At 39.5% G+C, this 19,663-nt stretch overlaps 1 protein-coding gene across 1 annotated transcript in view; it reads left to right on the plus strand.

Moving 5' to 3' along the window:
* Positions 1–14,882, plus strand: part of LOC115451200 (Down syndrome cell adhesion molecule-like protein Dscam2) — a 33,120-nt gene extending 18,238 nt beyond the window's left edge. The window contains exons 22-32 of the mRNA XM_037443346.1: positions 3,558–3,727; positions 4,137–4,316; positions 4,604–4,795; positions 5,290–5,487; positions 5,986–6,146; positions 7,942–8,116; positions 11,461–11,578; positions 12,063–12,217; positions 12,850–12,975; positions 13,484–13,564; positions 13,904–14,882. Of these exons, the coding sequence (XP_037299243.1) occupies positions 3,558–3,727; positions 4,137–4,316; positions 4,604–4,795; positions 5,290–5,487; positions 5,986–6,146; positions 7,942–8,116; positions 11,461–11,578; positions 12,063–12,217; positions 12,850–12,975; positions 13,484–13,564; positions 13,904–13,932 (1,585 nt within the window). The 3' untranslated portion in view covers positions 13,933–14,882. The remainder of the gene's footprint in view (positions 1–3,557; positions 3,728–4,136; positions 4,317–4,603; positions 4,796–5,289; positions 5,488–5,985; positions 6,147–7,941; positions 8,117–11,460; positions 11,579–12,062; positions 12,218–12,849; positions 12,976–13,483; positions 13,565–13,903) is intronic.
* The last annotated feature ends 4,781 nt before the right edge of the window (positions 14,883–19,663 follow it).

Raw genomic sequence — 19,663 nt, forward strand, 5'->3', positions numbered from 1 at the left:
AGCATTGGGATATTTATGGTTAACTGAATGGGACTCGCACCAGTTCCTCCATCTGTTCCATGCCGGCCTGTAGGTGTTTATTGTAGAGCTCCTCCAGCTTGACATTAGTAGCCCTCGTTCTTGATCGGTCCAGTCGGTTAACAAATCTTGCCACCCGAAATCAGCCATGCCTCCAAAACTAGGTTCTGAACTTGAGGCGGATGCGTACCTGTCTTCGTATCTATGAGTACGTGAGACAAGTCTGGAATTAGATAAGGAGGCTCTCGCGCTCGAAGTTGAACATCCGCTTGCCAAAACACCTTGTTCCATCTGGGGGCTATTAAAATGTATTTCCCGCTGGCTTGATTCAAATGTCTGAGTACTCTGGGTATGAGATTTGGTGGAGGGAACAACCATGCTAGGTTGTAATGCCACTGGTAACTGTTTTGGACGCAAACAGATCTATCTCCGGTGTACCCCACATTTGAAAAATGTAATTCGTTGCCGTATTTGTCAATAACCATTCTGGACAAGATTTTTGGCGAGATAGAGCGTCTACTTCTGCATTGAATCTTCCTGGCAAGTAATGCGCTGTCAGATTTATATCCCGTCTGTCTAAAACTTCGAGAAGTTGTCGAGTTTGTCTGAGCAGCTTTTGTGACTTCGTGCCGCCCTCTTTGTTTATATACGAAACTACAGTGCGATTGTCCGTTTGAAGTAGTATCTGAGCAGATTGAAGTTGATTCTCTTCGTCTCGTATTGCTGCAAAAACTGCAAACATTTCTTTTTTGTTTGCATGCCAGGACTTCTGTTGTTTTGTCCAAGTCCCCGTTATGCATTTGTCGCCAAGTTGTGCTCCCCAGCCGATGTCGGATGCATCTGTAGTCAGCAGATGAGTTATTGGGCTCTCGTGAATCGGCATAGTCTTTCCTACGGCTTGAAACCACCATTCCATCTCCGAACAGACCGGTTGTGGCATGCTGATCTGACGGTATGGATGTTCGGTTGGCAACTGTCGACTGTAGTGTTGCAGTGTACGACAGTGTAACCGACCTCTCGGAGTTACAAATGTTGCGAAATTGAGTCTCCCCATTAGAGATTGGTACTGTTTGAGGGACCACTTGCTCTTTGTGAGCTGTAACTGAAGTGCCTTGCGTAGCGTTTGGCACTTTGACTGCGACAGGGATTTCGCGTTGCGTTTTGTATCCCAAGTTATGCCGAGATATTCGAGGCATTTTGTCGGAGCCAGTACAGACTTGTTGAAGTTGATTGTCCAACCCAATACTTGTAACATTTTTGTTGTGAATGCGATATCTTCTTCGAGTTGTAGTTTCGACTGGTTTGCCAGAAGAAAATCGTCGAGATAGACGACACATCGGATATTGTGACTCCTTAGGAATTCGGCCACCCAGTTGGTTATTGAGGCGAATGTCCTTGGTGCTGACGACAGGCCGAACGGCAAGCATGTCATCTGGAGTAGTCGGTCCTGGTTTGGATCTGGATGATAATTTAGCCTCAGAAATCTGCGATGTTGATGAGCAATCGGCACATGAAAATAAGCTTGGCTCAGGTCTATTTTTGCCATCCAATCCTGATTTTGCAGAAATGAAGGAACTCGAAAATGGCTGAATAATTGGAACGGTTTGGTTACGACAAATTGATTCAGCTGTCGCAAGTTGAAGATGGGGCGAAGAGATTTGTCCGCCTTGGGTACTAAAAAGAACGTGGACAGGTAACTGGGACTCTGTTCCGCGTGTTCTATTATTCCCGACTCCAACATAGTTTGGATCTGTATTGTCATATCGAGAGAATTTTTTGTTCTGTAGCATTTCATAACTGTTGATGTCGGAAATATCAAAGGCGGTTTGAGAAGGAATGGAATACGTGTCCCGTCCAAAAGTTTGCAAATTTTGTTTGGTGCGCCTAAATTTCTCCAGACACAATGAAATTGTTTTAGACAACCGCCTTGAAATAACCGATAGTCAATCGCGACGTTTTTTCTTAGATGAAAATTGCGTTTGTGCCTTCTTACCTTTTGGTTTGTCACGGTAGGTAGTTTTACCTTTTTGATTCGATCGTCGATGCGATTGCTGCTTATCATTTTTTGTATTGGTGTCGCGGCGAAAAAACCTATCCTCCGGTAGTTTACTAGTTGACGGCTTCGGATTATGATAAAAATTATAGCCTTTCGACTGAGAGTGGTTCAAAACTTTTGAAGATGAAGATAGCTTATCCACCCCTCCAATTTTTTGAATGTAACTTTGTAATGCTTCATCATTAAATAGATATTCTGGACTCGGGGGTATTTTACTCAAAACATCTCGATGAAAACCTTCTGGAATTTGACGTAGTAAAACCTCTCGGCGGCAATTTATAAAGTCTGCTCGTCTTCCACATACTATTTGCAATAGATCGTCCGACACTTTGCTATACGTTGAGTCTTTAGAGAATAATTCTTCTATCTTCTCAAATAGGGAGTTTGGGCTCAAAGACTCTTTACTTTCATTTGCCCAATCAACTAGTGTTTGTAGTGTTCTATGCAATTCATCCTTTTGAGAAAGTAATGCTTTAGTCAATCCCGCACAGGTACGTTCTAATAAATGTGAACGTGAGTCTTCTTTTATCATAGAAGCTTCAAAACGCTTTAATTCGTCGTTTACTCCTAGCTCTATAAAACCGGGGGTTGTTAAATATTTTTTCTGAGCATCCGAAAATCTAATAGAATACCAATCGTTACATTTAAAACGTTGCAACTGCGATAGTTTATCTACGTATCTATCTTCAGATTTTGGATAAATAGGGTCTTTAACCGTTGTGCTTACTTCGGATAAAATATTTAGCCGATTACAATTACTGCCTTCATTGTTAACAGGCCGTCGTAAATTCAAATCGTTAGAAACGACTTGTGTACTAATTAAATTTTCATGACTTTTTTCATGTTGTTTTTCAATGAGATTCGTTAGAAAAGCAACTTGTTGTGCTAGAAATTGAAAATGTGCATAGCTTACGGTTTCGTTAGTTTCCTGATGGTCGATATCCTTGTCCGATGATGAATCGTTGTCACTATCAGAACTCGACGATGAAGAATGTCCACGTTTTCGTGGGTTCGAATCATCGGCAACAACAGTTTTTAAATTTTCTTCTTCCATATTCACTGGAGAGGGAATCTAATCCAATTTTTTTTTTAATAACTCCAAAATTAACGAATATTTTGATAATATTGCGAAGTTTTACTTGTGCTGACAACTGATCGGCGCGAAAAACGACGCTATAATGATCCAAAATCGGACCTTCACCTGACAAGCGCTCAATGACAAAGTGGGGGTATAGTGGGGGCTAAAACGGAGAGGGAACCGGAAATACGCTGACAGAAGGCAGGAAAGACAGGTGCTTGACTCAAGATGGATTCCGGATATTGATACGAAGCGAATAATAATATTTTTTATTTTTGCCTTAAGTTTCTTCTTTTTCTCTATTACGAATTACCATAGCTTATCTTAAACAATTCCCATTTTACCGTTACTTAAAAAACAGTAAATACACTACTTAAAAAAATCTTTAAAATTTCCAAATTTCAGAACAAGCGCAACCCAAAGTCACATTGTAGCGTCACGAGGTTCCAAGGAATTATCATTGGCGGTGGGGTCTCTGACAGCACGAGCACGATATGAAGTATGGGCAAGAGCTCACGCCACTCCAGGAGCAGGGGCACCTTCGCGGACGCAGCACATCTTGTTGTCTGATAGAGGTGAGATTGCCATTATTATCCATGCGTACATCGTATCCTGCTTTTACCTTTTCAGAATTAGGCGAAACCATTATCACAATCTAAAGATTTCCAGACGGATTCGTCAAAGAAGACCTGTGTCCAGCATTTTCCTGCGATGTTGATAAAGCAGTCTTTCGGGGAGCCTTTTATTCAGTAGTGGACTTCATATTGTTGATAATGTTAACGATGATATTATCATATACACATTTCCCTAGCCATTTTTGTTTCCATGTAATAAGGGGGCCTATTGGCAACGTGACCATAATTCTAAACTCTAGGCTATAATAATAAACAATACTGAGCAAAAACGCAATAGCATTAATCGACTCGAGAATCTTACCTTACTTGAAAGTTTCACAATAACCTAAATAACTATATTTGCCTCCAGTGGTTGCCGGAGTAGCGTCTTTGGGAGGCCCGGTGTCAGTAGGCGTGGGTCGGTCGGTGCTGCTGGTGTGCCAGTGCGTGGGTGCACCGCCGCCGCGCACCGTGTGGTACCACCAGCACAACATCATCACGCACCACCCGCGCTTCACCAGGAACCATGACGATAGTCTGCTGATTAACAGTGAGAATTTTAATTTTCTTTAAAACATATTAATTTTCCTTTCCAATTATTTTTATCCTGCGAAGTACCTTCACCGCAGCTGTTGTTAAATGAATATGAATCTAACATTGATAGGAATATTTTGCGGTTAAGTTATACCCTGAAAATTTCCATGTTTCTTTTAGAGTGGGTACAATTTATATTTTTTTTACTTGTCTCATGTTTTGTGGATATTTTTTTTTTCTTAGTCGAGTTTTAGGTTTTTCTCTTATTTTTAAGTATAATTTTCAATATATTCTAATTTTCAGATATCGACCAGTCGTTAAGTGGTAACTACACGTGCCTAGCAAAGAATCTGTATGGTTCAGATTCCGTTTCCTATGAGGTTACAGTTCTGCCTACCCCAGAACCGCCAAGCTTGAGGGTGACACCGCACAAAAATGCCTTGCAGTTACAATGGGATCCACCTAGAAAGATAGGAGGGAAGATACAGAAAATTAGTAAGTAGATAAAGTTTTAACTGCTCATTTAAATTGTTGACTACCCCGGTAGCGTAGATGCACTTCATGCGCTGTCCGGCAGCTCTCAGAGTGCTACAGTAACGCCTTCTTGGGTTCGAATCCCGGGTTGGGCAAAGGGATATTTAGGTTTCTCAGCTCAGTATCAGCCCAGATTCTGGGAAATGTATCCGATATGACGATAGGCTCGTCCTCATCACCTCATAGGACGGAACACATTTGATGAAGAGTGGTTACCCTGGTTGCATCTCTGAATACTTCTCCGGGGATAAATGCGTGATGTGTGTTTGTTTAAAATTGTTGATAGCAAATACGACAGTCAAGCGAAGAAAAAAATACTTCATACATTGATCAGGCAACGATACCTTAGCATTTAGGCCGTTCCATTCCCAACTAGGCTAAGCTGTGCTTAAACCGCTTGGCGGACGTTATTGTTATTAAACATCTAAGTTTTAAAAAAGTCATTCCTACTTCAGGTTACAACTTAACCTGGAAAGAATCCAACGGTTCCTGGCAAGACGCATGGGCGAGTAAAGGAACTTCATTACAGCAGGCTCATGAGTACACCCTCCAAGGTCTGAAGTGCGGCACCAAGTACTCCATCCGGATGACCGCTGCAAACTCAGTTGGTGCGTCACAGCCAGCGTATGTTGATGCTGCTACGTTGGGGGGAGGTAAGATGAGACAAAGCTAAAAATAGGCATGGTAAAGTGACCCCACTACACCTGATGGCAAGTGAAGCGGGGAATGCAACCAATACAAACACAAAGGAAAAAATATGGGTAAAAACTGTCAAAAAACAGTTTACAATCACACTACCCAAGCAGTCAGGGTCTGGTTCCTTGAAAGCTAGCCACCACGATATTAGTCATTAGTAAGTATATAAAATAATGAATTCGCCAAGATAACAGCGGTTAAGATTTTCTATAGGAACTGCCTTGGTGGCGAAGTCTTTTGTGGAACGACTGTTGTGCTCTAATCTCAGGTTCGATCATCAGGTCGGGTAACGTCATATTGGGTTTTTTATCATTACCGACCCAAAAATAGAAATTGTTACCAGCATATTATGTTAATAGGCTCTATCTATGACATGGCCATAGTAGCTGGCGAAACGTACGTTACACATCTGCCCACCCTTAAGGGAAAGGTGTGATACTATGTCTCCCTTACAGTTCCAGTAGCACCAACGAGCACAGAATGGTTCTGGAGCAACGCGTCCCATGTTTACGTACAACTTAGCGGTTGGCATGACAACGGCTGTGAGATCACAACTGTTGGAGTCGACTACCGTGAATACGGAGCTAAGGTGTGGAAGAAGGCGGATAATCGACTCGTAAGTAATCCTAATATATTATCGTTCCTTTGAGGCTGTTCAAATATTACGTAGGCAGTATAGGGGGTGGGGGGTTTTTGCTTTGCTTATTTTTTATGACATGGTAGCCGTGGTGTTTAAAAAAGAAAGCGGCGATAGCCTAGTTGGGTGTGGAACGGACTGCCAAGACGAATTTCCGCAGGTTCAAATCCCAAGGGCACACACCTCCGACTTTTTTAATATCATGTGGGTATTCTTTGTGAATTTATCGTTCGCTTTAACGGTGAAGGAAAACATCGTGAGGAAACCTGCACATCTGAGAAGTTCTCTATAGGAATTTCGAAGGTGTGTGAAGTCTACCAATCCGCACTTGGCCAGCGTGGTGGACTAAGGCCTAAACCCTCTAAGTAGTAGAGGAGGCCCGTGCTCAGCAGTGGGCAAGTATATAATACAGGGCTGATATTATTATTATTAGCCGGGGTGTCTAAATGGCGGTTATGTCAGTAGTAATTATTTTCATTTTTACACATAATATGTAGACATTTAGGTACTCGCTTAGAACCGAATAGGTATTCTATGTTGTATACCGTGTCAATAAAGTTTGTTTATATGATTATTGTGTGTGGTAACGGCCTCTACTCTAAATATATATTCTTATTTTAGAAGTATAACTGCTGCCCATGAATCAATAAAAAAATAGAATACATTAAAATAATAATACATATAACAAAGTTTACGTAAGCTTGGGAGGGGGGGAGGAGGGGTTAATAAAAGCTTTGCTTACTTTGCTGACAAGACGAACGGGAGGCGGGTAAATAATAGTTATAAATCTGCTTATGTAATACTGGAACGGCCCCTTTGGCTTTTTGAATACATACTTATTGGAGAATAGAACGGACTGCTGATAAAAGGTCTGTTGCTCCCTTAGAATGTCCAAAAACGCGACTCTTAAGTCGTTTAATTTTAATGTTTGTGATGGACCGAGACACCAATGCATTAGTCACGTGTTAGTCTTAACCAATCACAATAAACCGATACGGAGACGTGTCGTATTTTTTGCTACATTCTAAGCACACAGGTTCAGATTTCAAGGCACGTATCTGACTTTTCGACGTTACCTGCATATTCGCCTTCAATTAGTCGCTTTAACAGTGAAAGGAGAAATAGTGACAAGACTGACATACCTAAAAATTCTCTCTACAAAGCTTCAATACAGTCTAAGCCGCATTTGGCTAGTGAAGTAGATTATTAAACCCTATCAATGTTACAGGAGATCCATGCCCAGGACAGTACTAAACAGTGTCAAAGCGTCCATACAACCCCGTTCCTACTGTCTTTCCTTTTAGGTTTATTTATGTTTGTCTTAGTTTATGTCTGTTAAATTGGCCGATATGTTACCTTAGGCAATATTTTCTTTACCTTGGGTTACCTCTTGAAAAATTTCACCCTTCGCTACTGTTATATAAGGGTCTTTTTTTTTTGGTTTCGCGAAGAAAGTGCCTTATTACTACCACCCAGCCTTCATGGGGGGCGACTGAGCAGTTATGCTGGGGTAACCGTGCCTTACAGCCCGGCGTTGAGCCGCCCGGATTTGATGGTGACCTTCGGGCGACCGCCGGGCCGAGTCCCTAACCCTATATACAACTTAGCCTATGCACGGCCTACCAGCTAAAACTCCGCGGTGGCCCTCTTCGGCGCATTAGGGACGGCTGCGGGCTTCCTCTGACGTTGAAGTGTCTAGCCTGCGACCGCAGCCGCCCCTGCGCGGTGCAGCCTTGCGGCCCGTCTCGTTATATAAGGGTCTAATTAATTACAGACTCAGCAAGCCCACCAATGGGGCCACTATCCGTCTGCGATAATCAGCCAGCCGAATTCCTTCGTCATCGCTGACTTAGCACCGGCCCAGTGGTATCAAATACGAGTCACTGCTGAGAATTCAGCTGGAGTGTCAACTTCACTGTATAATTATGCTACAACCACGATAATGGGAGGTCAGTATAAAATATAATATAGTGTATATTCGGTTTAGGACCGGCCGGCATAATTATGTCGATTAGCGAGAAGCAATCTTTGTCTAACGATATTCTATGACCCTACTCCACTTACAATCAGGTGCAATGGTCAATGAAATAATACTGATAAAATTTTGGAATATTAAAGAATATAATTTTTGGCGTTGTACTAGAAATTGAAACATTTACTTTAAAATTTTTAACTGATAGGACGGACCAAGAAGACGTAATAATGCTTATACAAATTAATATGTACACATGTGTATGTATATACATCTGCATCTATGTATGATAAACTGTATATAGTTAGGGTTGCCATAATGTGAATAAACATTTGGTTGAACACTATTGTAAGGTTCTAAGTTATATTTTTGCACAAATTTAATTATATATATCGCATGCTTTTATGTCCCTATCAATAACAATTTCCAATAATTCCGAAAGACAAATATAAGAGAAATCATGTATCCAATTTCTTTAGTTTATATGCATAATTTAAAATCGCAATTTTCAACATAAATAAAAATTAACATAGGACATTCTTATAGTTAACTAGCTTTTGCCCGCGGCTCCGCCCGAGTTATAAAGTTTTTCAGGCTAAAGTTTTCCGTTATAAAAGTAGTAGTTTCCCGGGAGCCTATGTTCTTCCCAGGGTCTCAAATTGTCTCTATACCAAATTTCATCTTAATACGTTGGGTAGTTTTTGAGTTTAACACGTTTAGGCAGACAGATGCAGCGGAGGACTTTGTTTTATACTATATTTTTTAGAACTTTTTAAGAGGAACAATCCCGTCATACATTATTGTTGCATAACTTTAACCGTTTGCGTAGAGCACGCAACGGAAGCTCTCAAAACTAATAATTTTTCCCCGTTTTTGCAACATGTTTCATTACTGCTCCGCTCCTATTGGTCATAGCGTGATGGTATATAGCCTATAGCACTCCAGGAACAAAGGGCTATCCAACACAAAAATATTGTTTCAGTTGAAACCGGTAGTTCCTGAGATTAGCCATTACTGCTCCGCTCCTATTGGTCATAGCGTGATGATATATAACTTTGAGCACTCCACAAACAAAGGACTATTCAACACAAAAATATTTTTTCAGGTCGAATCGGTAGTTCCCGAGATTAGCCATTACTGCTTCACTCCTATTGGGTATAGCGTGATGATATATAGCCTATAGCACTCCACGAACAAAAGGCTATCCAAACGCAAAAAGAATTTTTCAGTTTGGACTGGTAGTTCCTGAGATTAGCCATTACTGCTCTGCTCCTATTGGGTATAGCGTGATGATATATAGCCCATAGAACTCCACGAACAAAGGGCTATCCAATGCAAAAAAAAATTTCAGTTTGGAGCGGTAGTTCCTGAGATTAGCCATTACTGCTCCGCTCCTATTGGGTATAGCGTGATGATATATAACTTTGAGCACTCCACAAACAAAGGACTATTCAACACAAAAATATTTTTTCAGGTCGAATCGGTAGTTCCCGAGATTAGCCATTACTGCTCCACTCCTATTGGGTACAGCGTGATGATATATAGCCTATAGCACTCCACGAACAAAGGGCTATCCAAACGCAAAAAGAATTTTTCAGTTTGGACCGGTAGTTCCTGAGATTAGCCATTACTGCTCCGCTCCTATTGGGTATAGCGTGATGATATATAGCCTATAGCACTCCACGAACAAAGGGCTATCCAATGCAAAAAGAATTTTTCAGTTTGGACCGGTAGTTCCTGAGATTAGCCATTACTGCTCTGCTCCTATTGGGTATAGCGTGATGATATATAACTTTGAGCACTCCACAAATAAAGGACTATTCAACACAAAATTATTTTTTTAGTTCGAATCTGTAGTTCCCGAGATTAGCCATTACTGCTCCACTCCTATTGGGTATAGCGTGATGATATATAGCCTATAGCACTCCACGAACAAAGGGCTATCCAAACGCAAAAAGATTTTTTCAGTTTGGACCGGTAGTTCCTGAGATTAGCCATTACTGCTCCGCTCCTATTGGGTATAGCGTGATGATATATAGCCTATAGCACTCCACGAACAAATGGCTATCCAATGCAAAAAGAATTTTTCAGTTTGGACCGGTAGTTCCTGAGATTAGCCATTACTGCTCCGCTCCTATTGGGTATAGCGTGATGATATATAGCCTATAGCACTCCACGAACAAATGGCTATCCAATGCAAAAAGATTTTTTCAGTTTGGACCGGTAGTTCCTGAGATTAGCCATTACTGCTCTGCTCCTATTGGGTATAGCGTGATGATATATAACTTTGAGCACTCCACAAACAAAGGACTATTCAACACAAAAATATTTTTTCAGTTCGAATCTGTAGTTCCCGAGATTAGCCATTACTGCTCCACTCCTATTGGGTATAGCGTGATGATATATAGCCTATAGCACTCCACGAACAAAGGGCTATCCAAACGCAAAAAGATTTTTTCAGTTTGGACCGGTAGTTCCTGAGATTAGCCATTACTGCTCCGCTCCTATTGGGTATAGCGTGATGATATATAGCCTATAGCACTCCACGAACAAATGGCTATCCAATGCAAAAAGAATTTTTCAGTTTGGACCGGTAGTTCCTGAGATTAGCCATTACTGCTCCGCTCCTATTGGGTATAGCGTGATGATATATAGCCTATAGCACTCCACGAACAAAGGGCTATCCAATGCAAAAAGAATTTTTCAGTTTGGACCGGTAGTTCCTGAGATTAGCCATTACTGCTCCACTCCTATTGGGTATAGCGTGATGATATATAGCCTATAGCACTCCACGAACAAAGGGCTATCCAAACGCAAAAAGAATTTTTCAGTTTGGACCGGTAGTTCCTGAGATTAGCCATTACTGCTCCGCTCCTATTGGGTATAGCGTAATGATATATAGCCTATAGCACTCCATGAACAAAGGGCTATCCAATGCAAAAATATTTTTTCAGTTTGGACCGGTAGTTCCTGAGATTAGCCATTACTGCTCCGCTCCTATTGGGTATAGCGTGATGATATATAGCCTATAGCACTCCACGAACAAAGGGCTATCCAATGCAAAAATATTTTTTCAGTTTGGACCGGTAGTTCCTGAGATTAGCCATTACTGCTCCGCTCCTATTGGGTATAGCGTGATGATATATAGCCTATAGCACTCCACGAATAAAGGGCTATCCAACGCAAAAAGAATTTTTCAGTTTGGACCGGTAGTTCCTGAGATTAGCGCGTTCAAACAAACAAACAAACCAACAAACAAATAAACCAACAAACTCTTCAGCTTTATATAATAGTATAGATTAGTGATTTGTCTAATTTCAGAGGCAATAGGTCCCCCGTCAGATTTCCTAGACTTGAATATGCTGGTCATCATCTGCAGCTCTATACTCCTCATGGTGTGTTCCATAACCTGCGTTTACATTCTAGTCAAGAGGCACAGGTAAGTAACTTAGACTTTTTACAATAATATAGTATTATCTAGACTTGGTTAAAGTACTATGACATTATTTGATTGATATAGAGGGCAAACTTTTCTAGCCAGATAAAATTTATCTGTCGAATATAACTCGACTCAATATAAAAGTGAGACAAATTGAAAACTTCATTCATCATTTTTAAATCTTTTGTGTTGTACAATTGCCCTACGAATTAATTTTATCAGAAGGAAATAACAGCTCTGAATGCCATACTTTATCGGGAGCTAAATCGATATAGCACCCTGTATTTTAGTTTATGAGAAATACACTATTCGTTTCCATTATCCTAATGGTTATCTTTGGATTGATCACGAAAAATTAACCAAATGAGATTATTTTACTCCTTACTGTTAATGTTATTATCAATTTATTCGAAATTAAGCTGATGATGGGCATAAGGATCTTTGGTTAATCCATCAATTATGATGCTTAATCTTCCCTTTTCAGTCACCAGCATCTAACAGAATATAGAAATTCCCTGACTGGCGAGTGCAAGTCTGAACGCAGCAACGTGACGGCAAACACGCCGCAAAGTGCTCCTGGAGACACCAACAATCGTGTCTACAGCACGCCAGTACATCTCACTGCTGACAACAAACATGGTAAACAACCTTTCATACTTGGAAGTACTAGCAACCATTTTCAATAAATGATCCCAATTTTAATCTTCGGACCGATCCTGAGAATGAACCAATCGAAAAAATTCAATTGTGATCATGTCAAAAAAGTTTCTGATTAGTCCATAATGGATCAAGAGGGATTCGGGTCGTTTATTGAAAATGGAGGTATGCTAAACTCAGAAGGAGCCAAAGATCTAAAGAAATAAAGATCAGTACACAAATTAACTTGGTAATTTGTTGTAAGTATGCCAAAATGGATCAGTGTGTTTCGAAAGTGGCAAAAAAAACGCGACACGACTCTGTATCGGTTTATTGGGATTGGTTGAGACTAACACGGTACTGATGCATCAGTCATCATAAACATCAAAATTAAAAGACCTTCACTTACGAGTCGCTTTTTTGGGACATGTTTTGAAACATTTTACGTTGGAATCACACAATTCTGTGAAGGCAGCCTTGACCAAACTCCGTACTTTAGCTAAAGTCCATCAAACTAAAGGAGCTATGGTTCCTTTTTTTTTTTTTGATGAAGCATAAATAATTGGTATTAACCCTATTTTATCTTTGTTCTAACAATATAATATTTCTTTCTAATTATGTATGTTACCTCACAGAATTATACGAGATAAGTCCATACGCGCAGTTCGCGATAGGATTCAGGACGTTCGGCCACGTGGACAACCAGGAGGTGCCGAACAGAGTCCATCAACCTGGGAACAGTAAAACTAGATATGATAGCGGTAAGTTACATCATCTTGTCGTACCAATTAGTAACTGTCTGCGAGAGAATCTGATTCCAACTCCCTTTAAATCAAAGGAAATTAGTAGATCAAGAACGATAGACTTGTTGGCCGATCCCAACAAGCTATCTGAAAACAAAGATCCGCAAAATCGAAACCTAAAGCACACACTTCTGACGTTTCGAAGTTACGTGTGTATTGTTTATCAATTGTAGTTCGCTTTAACTGTGAAGAAGAATACTATGAGGAAATCAACATACCTGAAATTCTCGATAATGATTTCGAAGGTGAAGTCTGCCAACCCACTTTAGGTCAGCGTGTTGGACTAAGGCCTAAACCTTTTGGTAGTAGGGGAGTCCTGTGCTCAGCAGTGGGCAGTATATATTACAGGATTATAGAGCTGATATTATTATATATTAGAAGCAACCAGCGTGGTACCACCATCATCATCATCTTATAAAAAAACAAATGTTATAATTTATAAGATAAGTGGTATATTTGTTTCCAGAAACAAGTTTCCAAATGAGATCGGAGTCCGAAGAGAGTGACTGCGTCTCGCGAACAACTACTTTGAAAAGTGCCCCTAGAAGTGAGTGCGATAGAACTAAGAAATATTTTGTATAGACTGTTCTTTTACGTTACAATGGGCGATAAATAGTCGGATTAATTAGAGCATTGAATTGCAAATGTCTTCGAATCATTGAACTGGTTACTGAGAAATATAGAAAATTTTATAATGTACAGTAACTTGGTAGTGGCAATGGTTTTTTTTTATCCGCCCGGATAGAGACCTCCCTTACTCAACATTATCTGAGGCGCATTCAGTGGCTACATTTTCAGAATTAAGAGTTAGAAATTAGGCACTTTACGATAAAGAAATTACAAAATATGACGTGATGAATAATTTTCATTATTTTTTCTTTTACAGAAACTTGCAGAATCCCACATCATCGGTAGCTGATGGAAAACTTTTAAATGGTTGTGTTCAATGTTTTTCTTTAATAATAAACTTAGTGCATTTATCAGCTATTTACAAAAATATGATGTAATTGTGTAATATTGTAACTACGTTTAATATCGTAGTTGGGTAAGTTCGGATCGGGTGAAGAGCGCTAAGCCGAAATTACTGCTAAACTCTAAATCCTAACTAATACTACTTTAGTAGCCCTTGAATTGTGGTTCATCTCCAAACAGCATTTAGCTGTGTCGACCGAGGTAGTAAATGTCGCGTTTATTAGTAAATTTCATTAACGGTCTTATTCCTTATCCGAACTTACCCCAATATACGTATTAAGGCTTTCAGCTAGAAATTATGATGGTACAGGTCTTGACAGTAAATGACTTGAAAAGAGGGTAACCATTTGTTCACATTATTGAAAATAGCTGATAAATCAACTATATTTGAGTATTTTTCGGAATATAAGATAATTTGATCTCAATAATTATTTACTCACCCATTCCATTTTAATGACCTATGATTATTTGTGAACAAAGGAATTTAATGATTTCGAAGTTATTATAAATTTTATGTTTGTTTAGTCCAGTTTACTTTCTAAGGAACTGTATTTTCATCGATTTTCGTAATATTTTTAATTTTTCAACTTAACATTTGAAGTCATCTTTGGTTTTAAACTCAAAGATGTCGATGCTCGCCTGATCACATTTGTTGCAAATAAATTTGCAGATATAAAGTGTCTTAAAATGGCGGTAAATTAATTAGACAACAGTAGACATAAAGACGAAAAAAAGTAAGAGTGTCAGAAAAATGATTTGAAAAATCATCGTCTTCAATTGACTTTTGAAAATATGTGCCGAAATAGAAATATTACAAGTGAAAAACAATACGACAAAGTCAGTGTTAGAACAGTTTTTTTTTTGGTGATCTGCCCTGGTTATCACCGGGGGTACCCTGCGAACAGTGTACGAGCGATCCCCCGGCTTAGCAACCACGGCAGTCCCTGTGAGCAGTTGGTAGGCCTTACCGTTATCACCGAGTGTGCCAGCGGACGGTACGCTGGCGACCCACGGCTATTCGGTCTCAGGGCCTGGGAGGCCTCAATGTATATTTAGCAACCATGAGGTCATCATCATCACCATCATCAGCCTACAGCTGTCCACTGCTGAACATAGGCCTCCCCTAAAGCGCGCCACGCTGTTCGGTCCTCCGCTCTCCTCATCCAGCGTCCACCGGCGATCCTACGAATATAACCATGAGGTATACACACTGAACTGTGTACCTACTACCTAGGGTCACGGCGAATGTGCTCCCATGTATGGACGTGCATTTGCTGTGGGGACCAAGCGCACAATAATTGCCTCGGGAGGATGTTAGAGCAGTGTTTTTTTTTTTATTCATATGAATACATACAATTCAGTGTTCTGGCAAACACCATGTTTGTCTGATCAATAAGCAAGCATTGGTTGTATTGTTAAAATAATTTCGAAATATAACTTACTATTTTTTTCGGTACGATTTCTTTAATATCTACTCCTTATGTTACAAAGATATGGTAACCGCCGTGAAAAAAAAAACTAAAGTAGTATCATTTTCAATGTCGAGTATTCGCGAAAATATACGAATCATTAAAGTTTTTTGACTGCCTGTGTGATTTAAAAGAGAAGGGACTATTTACTGTTGCTTGGATGTAGGGATAAGTGGTGGCACCTCGGACTACCGCATACCAAATATCACCTAGTCAATACTAGTCATTATCAAAATACTTTTTTATAGGGGCACGCAAAATTATCTCCACTGCACCTTATGGTAAGTGGAGTGGGGTCCAATAGAATGTCGACTGACGACTTATGACCCCTCGACAGTCGAGACAATTATGCCGGCATTGGACCTGGATATACACAGACTGATCCTGGAACACTTACATTTGCGTGCCGCGTTGTTTTTTAACCTACTTCAAAAACAAGTTCTCAATTCTTCTTTTTATGTATGTACATTGTGTGTACATTGAGTATTTATAAATTCATAGTGAACATTATTGAAATGTATGATTGTATCATTTTGTTCGGATCGAAATCATGTATCATAAATTATCTTCAAAAAGACTGATTATTTAGTATTATTTAAAACTAAATGTAATTCCTTAATTGTGTAAAATAACTTTTTGAAATTAAATAAATGTTAGACATATTAACTGTGGTTTTATTTCGTCTTAATGTAAAATGCATCTTTATGGATTCCCTTTACTTAGGATGGCTCATCGTTCTCTATTCTCTGGTTTACTAAACAATGAAAGAAACCCTTTTATCCAAATTTCGGCCAGGGCGGTCAATCTCGATGGAAATCAGCCTCAGGAGGCTGCAAAAGACTTTACAGCACAAGTCTGTGCGTAATACACAGGCGCACTCTCTGTTCCTACACTCTCATAGTCCGGTGAGACGGCATGACATGACCGAAAAGGATCAGGCCCAGGACAAACGGCTTTACGTGCTTTCCGAGGCACAGGGCTAGCACATCACCAACTTCCTGACTTCGAGCAGTGATTAAATAAATTTTTAAAATGAAGAAATCCAGTCGCAAGTATTTTTGTCCTGATCCAGGATTTGAATCCAGGATCTCAGCGCGGTAGTCGTACTCGTACTGTGTACGCATTACAACTACGCCACCCAGTTAGTCCCATAGTTCCAACACAAGGAATATTTCGACAGCAGCAATGAACAATACGCTAAGCATTGACTATGCGGTGTGTCGTGAGAGGGCAGAGCAGTTACTAACTTTTACTTACCCTTGAAATGGTAAATAGTGGAGTAAGAAAGAAACGAAACGTGCACCCTATTTGCCATTGACGTATATTCTATAGATACGAACGTCTAATTGACGTAACGTAACTAATTGTTCAAAATCTGATCGAAAATGGCAACCAAAACGTCACTGTTATAACCTATTTATTCACTTGAACAACAAATAATTTAACTTATTTGACTAATATTTTTTATTCAAATTAAGGTTTACACTTAGACTCGAGTTCTTATATCATGAGCGCCACTTCGTATATAACCACAAGCTGTCAATATTGACTATACTAAAGTCAATTTGAATTGATTGTAGTTCAACTCAGTTGAACACAGTGAATGTTCGGAACGCCAAATCTGGTACGTAATTTCCGTTAGAAAGCAAAATTATTCTTTCCTTATCTTTTATAAACTTACAATATCCTTTTTTTTTTGCTATAAAATGAAGAATTCTTGAATTACACAAAACGCTCATTAAGAAAGGTCTAGTATTATAAAATTTATCTTCGTTTTCACTTTAAGCGTCTCTCCTATAAAGTTGACATTTTCAAGTTAGCTTAGTGTTAATTGCAGCTCTCGATTTTTCTGTACACGAAAGTCGTTCTTATTAATTGAGGTAGTTAATTGCCATACAATTCTGAGCCTTATATTAAAGTCAGGTTTATATTATTAGAGAAAATTCGCAGTTTTCGATAACCGAAATGTATTGCTTGAAATCGATTGCAAAGCAAAGAACTCATAAACCGAAAAAGGTACTAAATTCTACAGCAAACTTATCTTTCTTTGGCAGTATCTTTGCAGTGACGTCATAACTCTTATATTATAGATAATTTCGTCGACTCACTGAAAGTTTATATCAGTGGTAGTCACGCTTTAGCGGAGGTCCCGAGTTCGAATCCCGGCAGCCTCATCGCCTTCTCGAATCTAATCAATATTATTTTATACGAATTCTAAAGATATAAACATGGAGAGACCATGTCTTAGATTAATGATAAAACAATTTATCAGAGTAAAAGTTTACGAAAAAAATATACAGGGTTTTTATGAATTTATCAAGCCGAGAAATGAAATTTATTAAAGAACCCGGATATATACTTTTATAGCAACCAGAGAACTGCTGGTGGTAGGATATATTTTATATCCGCGCGGATGGTGACCACCGTACACAAGGTGTTAAAACCCGACATAGTAGCCCACGTAAATGTGCCGCATTCTGGGAACTGTGTATATCCGGTTCCAACTGGCCGGCATAATTGTGTCGACTGCTGAAGGGTAATCATCTCTCGTCAGTCGATATTTTATTGGATCCCACTCAACTTATCAGGTGTAACGGTATCATTTTGCCGTGATTGTTAAAGACACCATTTTAGGGTTCAGTACAGTATATAGCGATTTATAACGAGATCTGAACGACGCCTGCTGTATCTATTTAAAAATTGATTAAAAATATCCAACTATGCATTAATGTGATGGAGATAAAAGTAGCCTATGTATTAACCAGGGTATCGTCTACCCGTGTGTCAAATTTCATCAAAACCGTTTCGCTGTTTTTCTTGTCACTTCTAACATCCAAACATTTTGAGAATCGCATTTATAGTATTACCAAGCTTTGGCTCGCGGCTTCGCTCGCGTGAAGGAGTATCTCGGGATAAAACAATCCGGGATAGAAAGTAGCTTGTAAACTATCTCCATACCAAATTTCATAAAAATCCGTCCAGTAGATTTTGAGAAAATCTATAACATACAGACAGACAGAAAAGGGGACTTCGTTTTTTAACATGTATAGATAGATTAAATTAAAAGTAAGATAATATCAGGTGATTGTCGCGGCTTCGCTTGCTTGATCGACCATTCCAGGATAAAAAGTATAGTAGTAGATCCAATAGAAGTATTGTAGTAGACTGCCTCGGTGGCGTAGTTGTACTGCAGCGCTCTGAGGTCCTGGGTTCAAATCCCAGGTCGGGCAAAGTGATATTTGGGTTTTCCTACTCAGTATCAGCTCGGAGTCTTGAATTAGTGCCCGATATGGTCATAGGCTCGCCCCCTCCATCATCATGAGACGGAACACACTTGGCGAAAAGTGGGTGCCCTGGTTGTGCCTATGCATACCCCTTCGGGGATAAATGCTTGATTAGTGTTTGTTTGTTTAATAGATCCATCATAATACATTAAAGAATATCTTCAAACATCCAAAAGTATTGACAAAAATACAGAACATCAGTGAAAATTAATTTCGTATACAAAACAAGAATCTTACTGAATAGTAAACGTATTACAAAATTGCCGACATGTCGAGGCAAAGTTAGAGTGCGATGCCTCGATGTCCTTTTGTGAAAGTTTGCCAATTTCTCGGCTGAACGCTCTCTTAAATCGACACTGGAGTGTTTTATAACTTCGCATACAGTTCCCATTATAGTGTGGAATTGAGCGGGTACGGTATTTGTTAAGTATGCGAAGGATTCGTTTGTACAGGGCGATTTTAACTTTGTTTTATTAATTAAGCTACGCATTTATCTTCTTGATAATAACACTGCAATAAATTACTCGATCCGTAGATGTAAAATAATTCGTTTCGATCAAAATACATGTAAATAAAGTAACTTTAATTTAACACGCTCTAAAGCCATTCCTACTTTAAGAAAATTTGTCGTAACCTCACGCTATCAGTCAAAGACACTCGTGTGTACGCCATATTCTCATAAAACTATAAAATTATAAAAAATGTAGAAAAATAATTGTTAGCAGAGGTACAGACGAGCAAATGGACCCTGTATTTGTTTGTTTGTAACTTTCTACATGATATTAAATGTCACACACACTCGTGCCTTTTATTCCCAACTTTCGAGACTTAACATCTCATGTCTCAAGGTGACGTGCGCAGTGGAGTGCGACGCAGTGCTCTGTAGTTCAGTTCTGTATGGTGTTGCTACTGTTTTTGTAT

The sequence above is a fragment of the Manduca sexta genome, chromosome 5 (assembly GCF_014839805.1).
Source record: "Manduca sexta isolate Smith_Timp_Sample1 chromosome 5, JHU_Msex_v1.0, whole genome shotgun sequence".
Taxonomy (NCBI): domain Eukaryota; kingdom Metazoa; phylum Arthropoda; class Insecta; order Lepidoptera; family Sphingidae; genus Manduca; species Manduca sexta.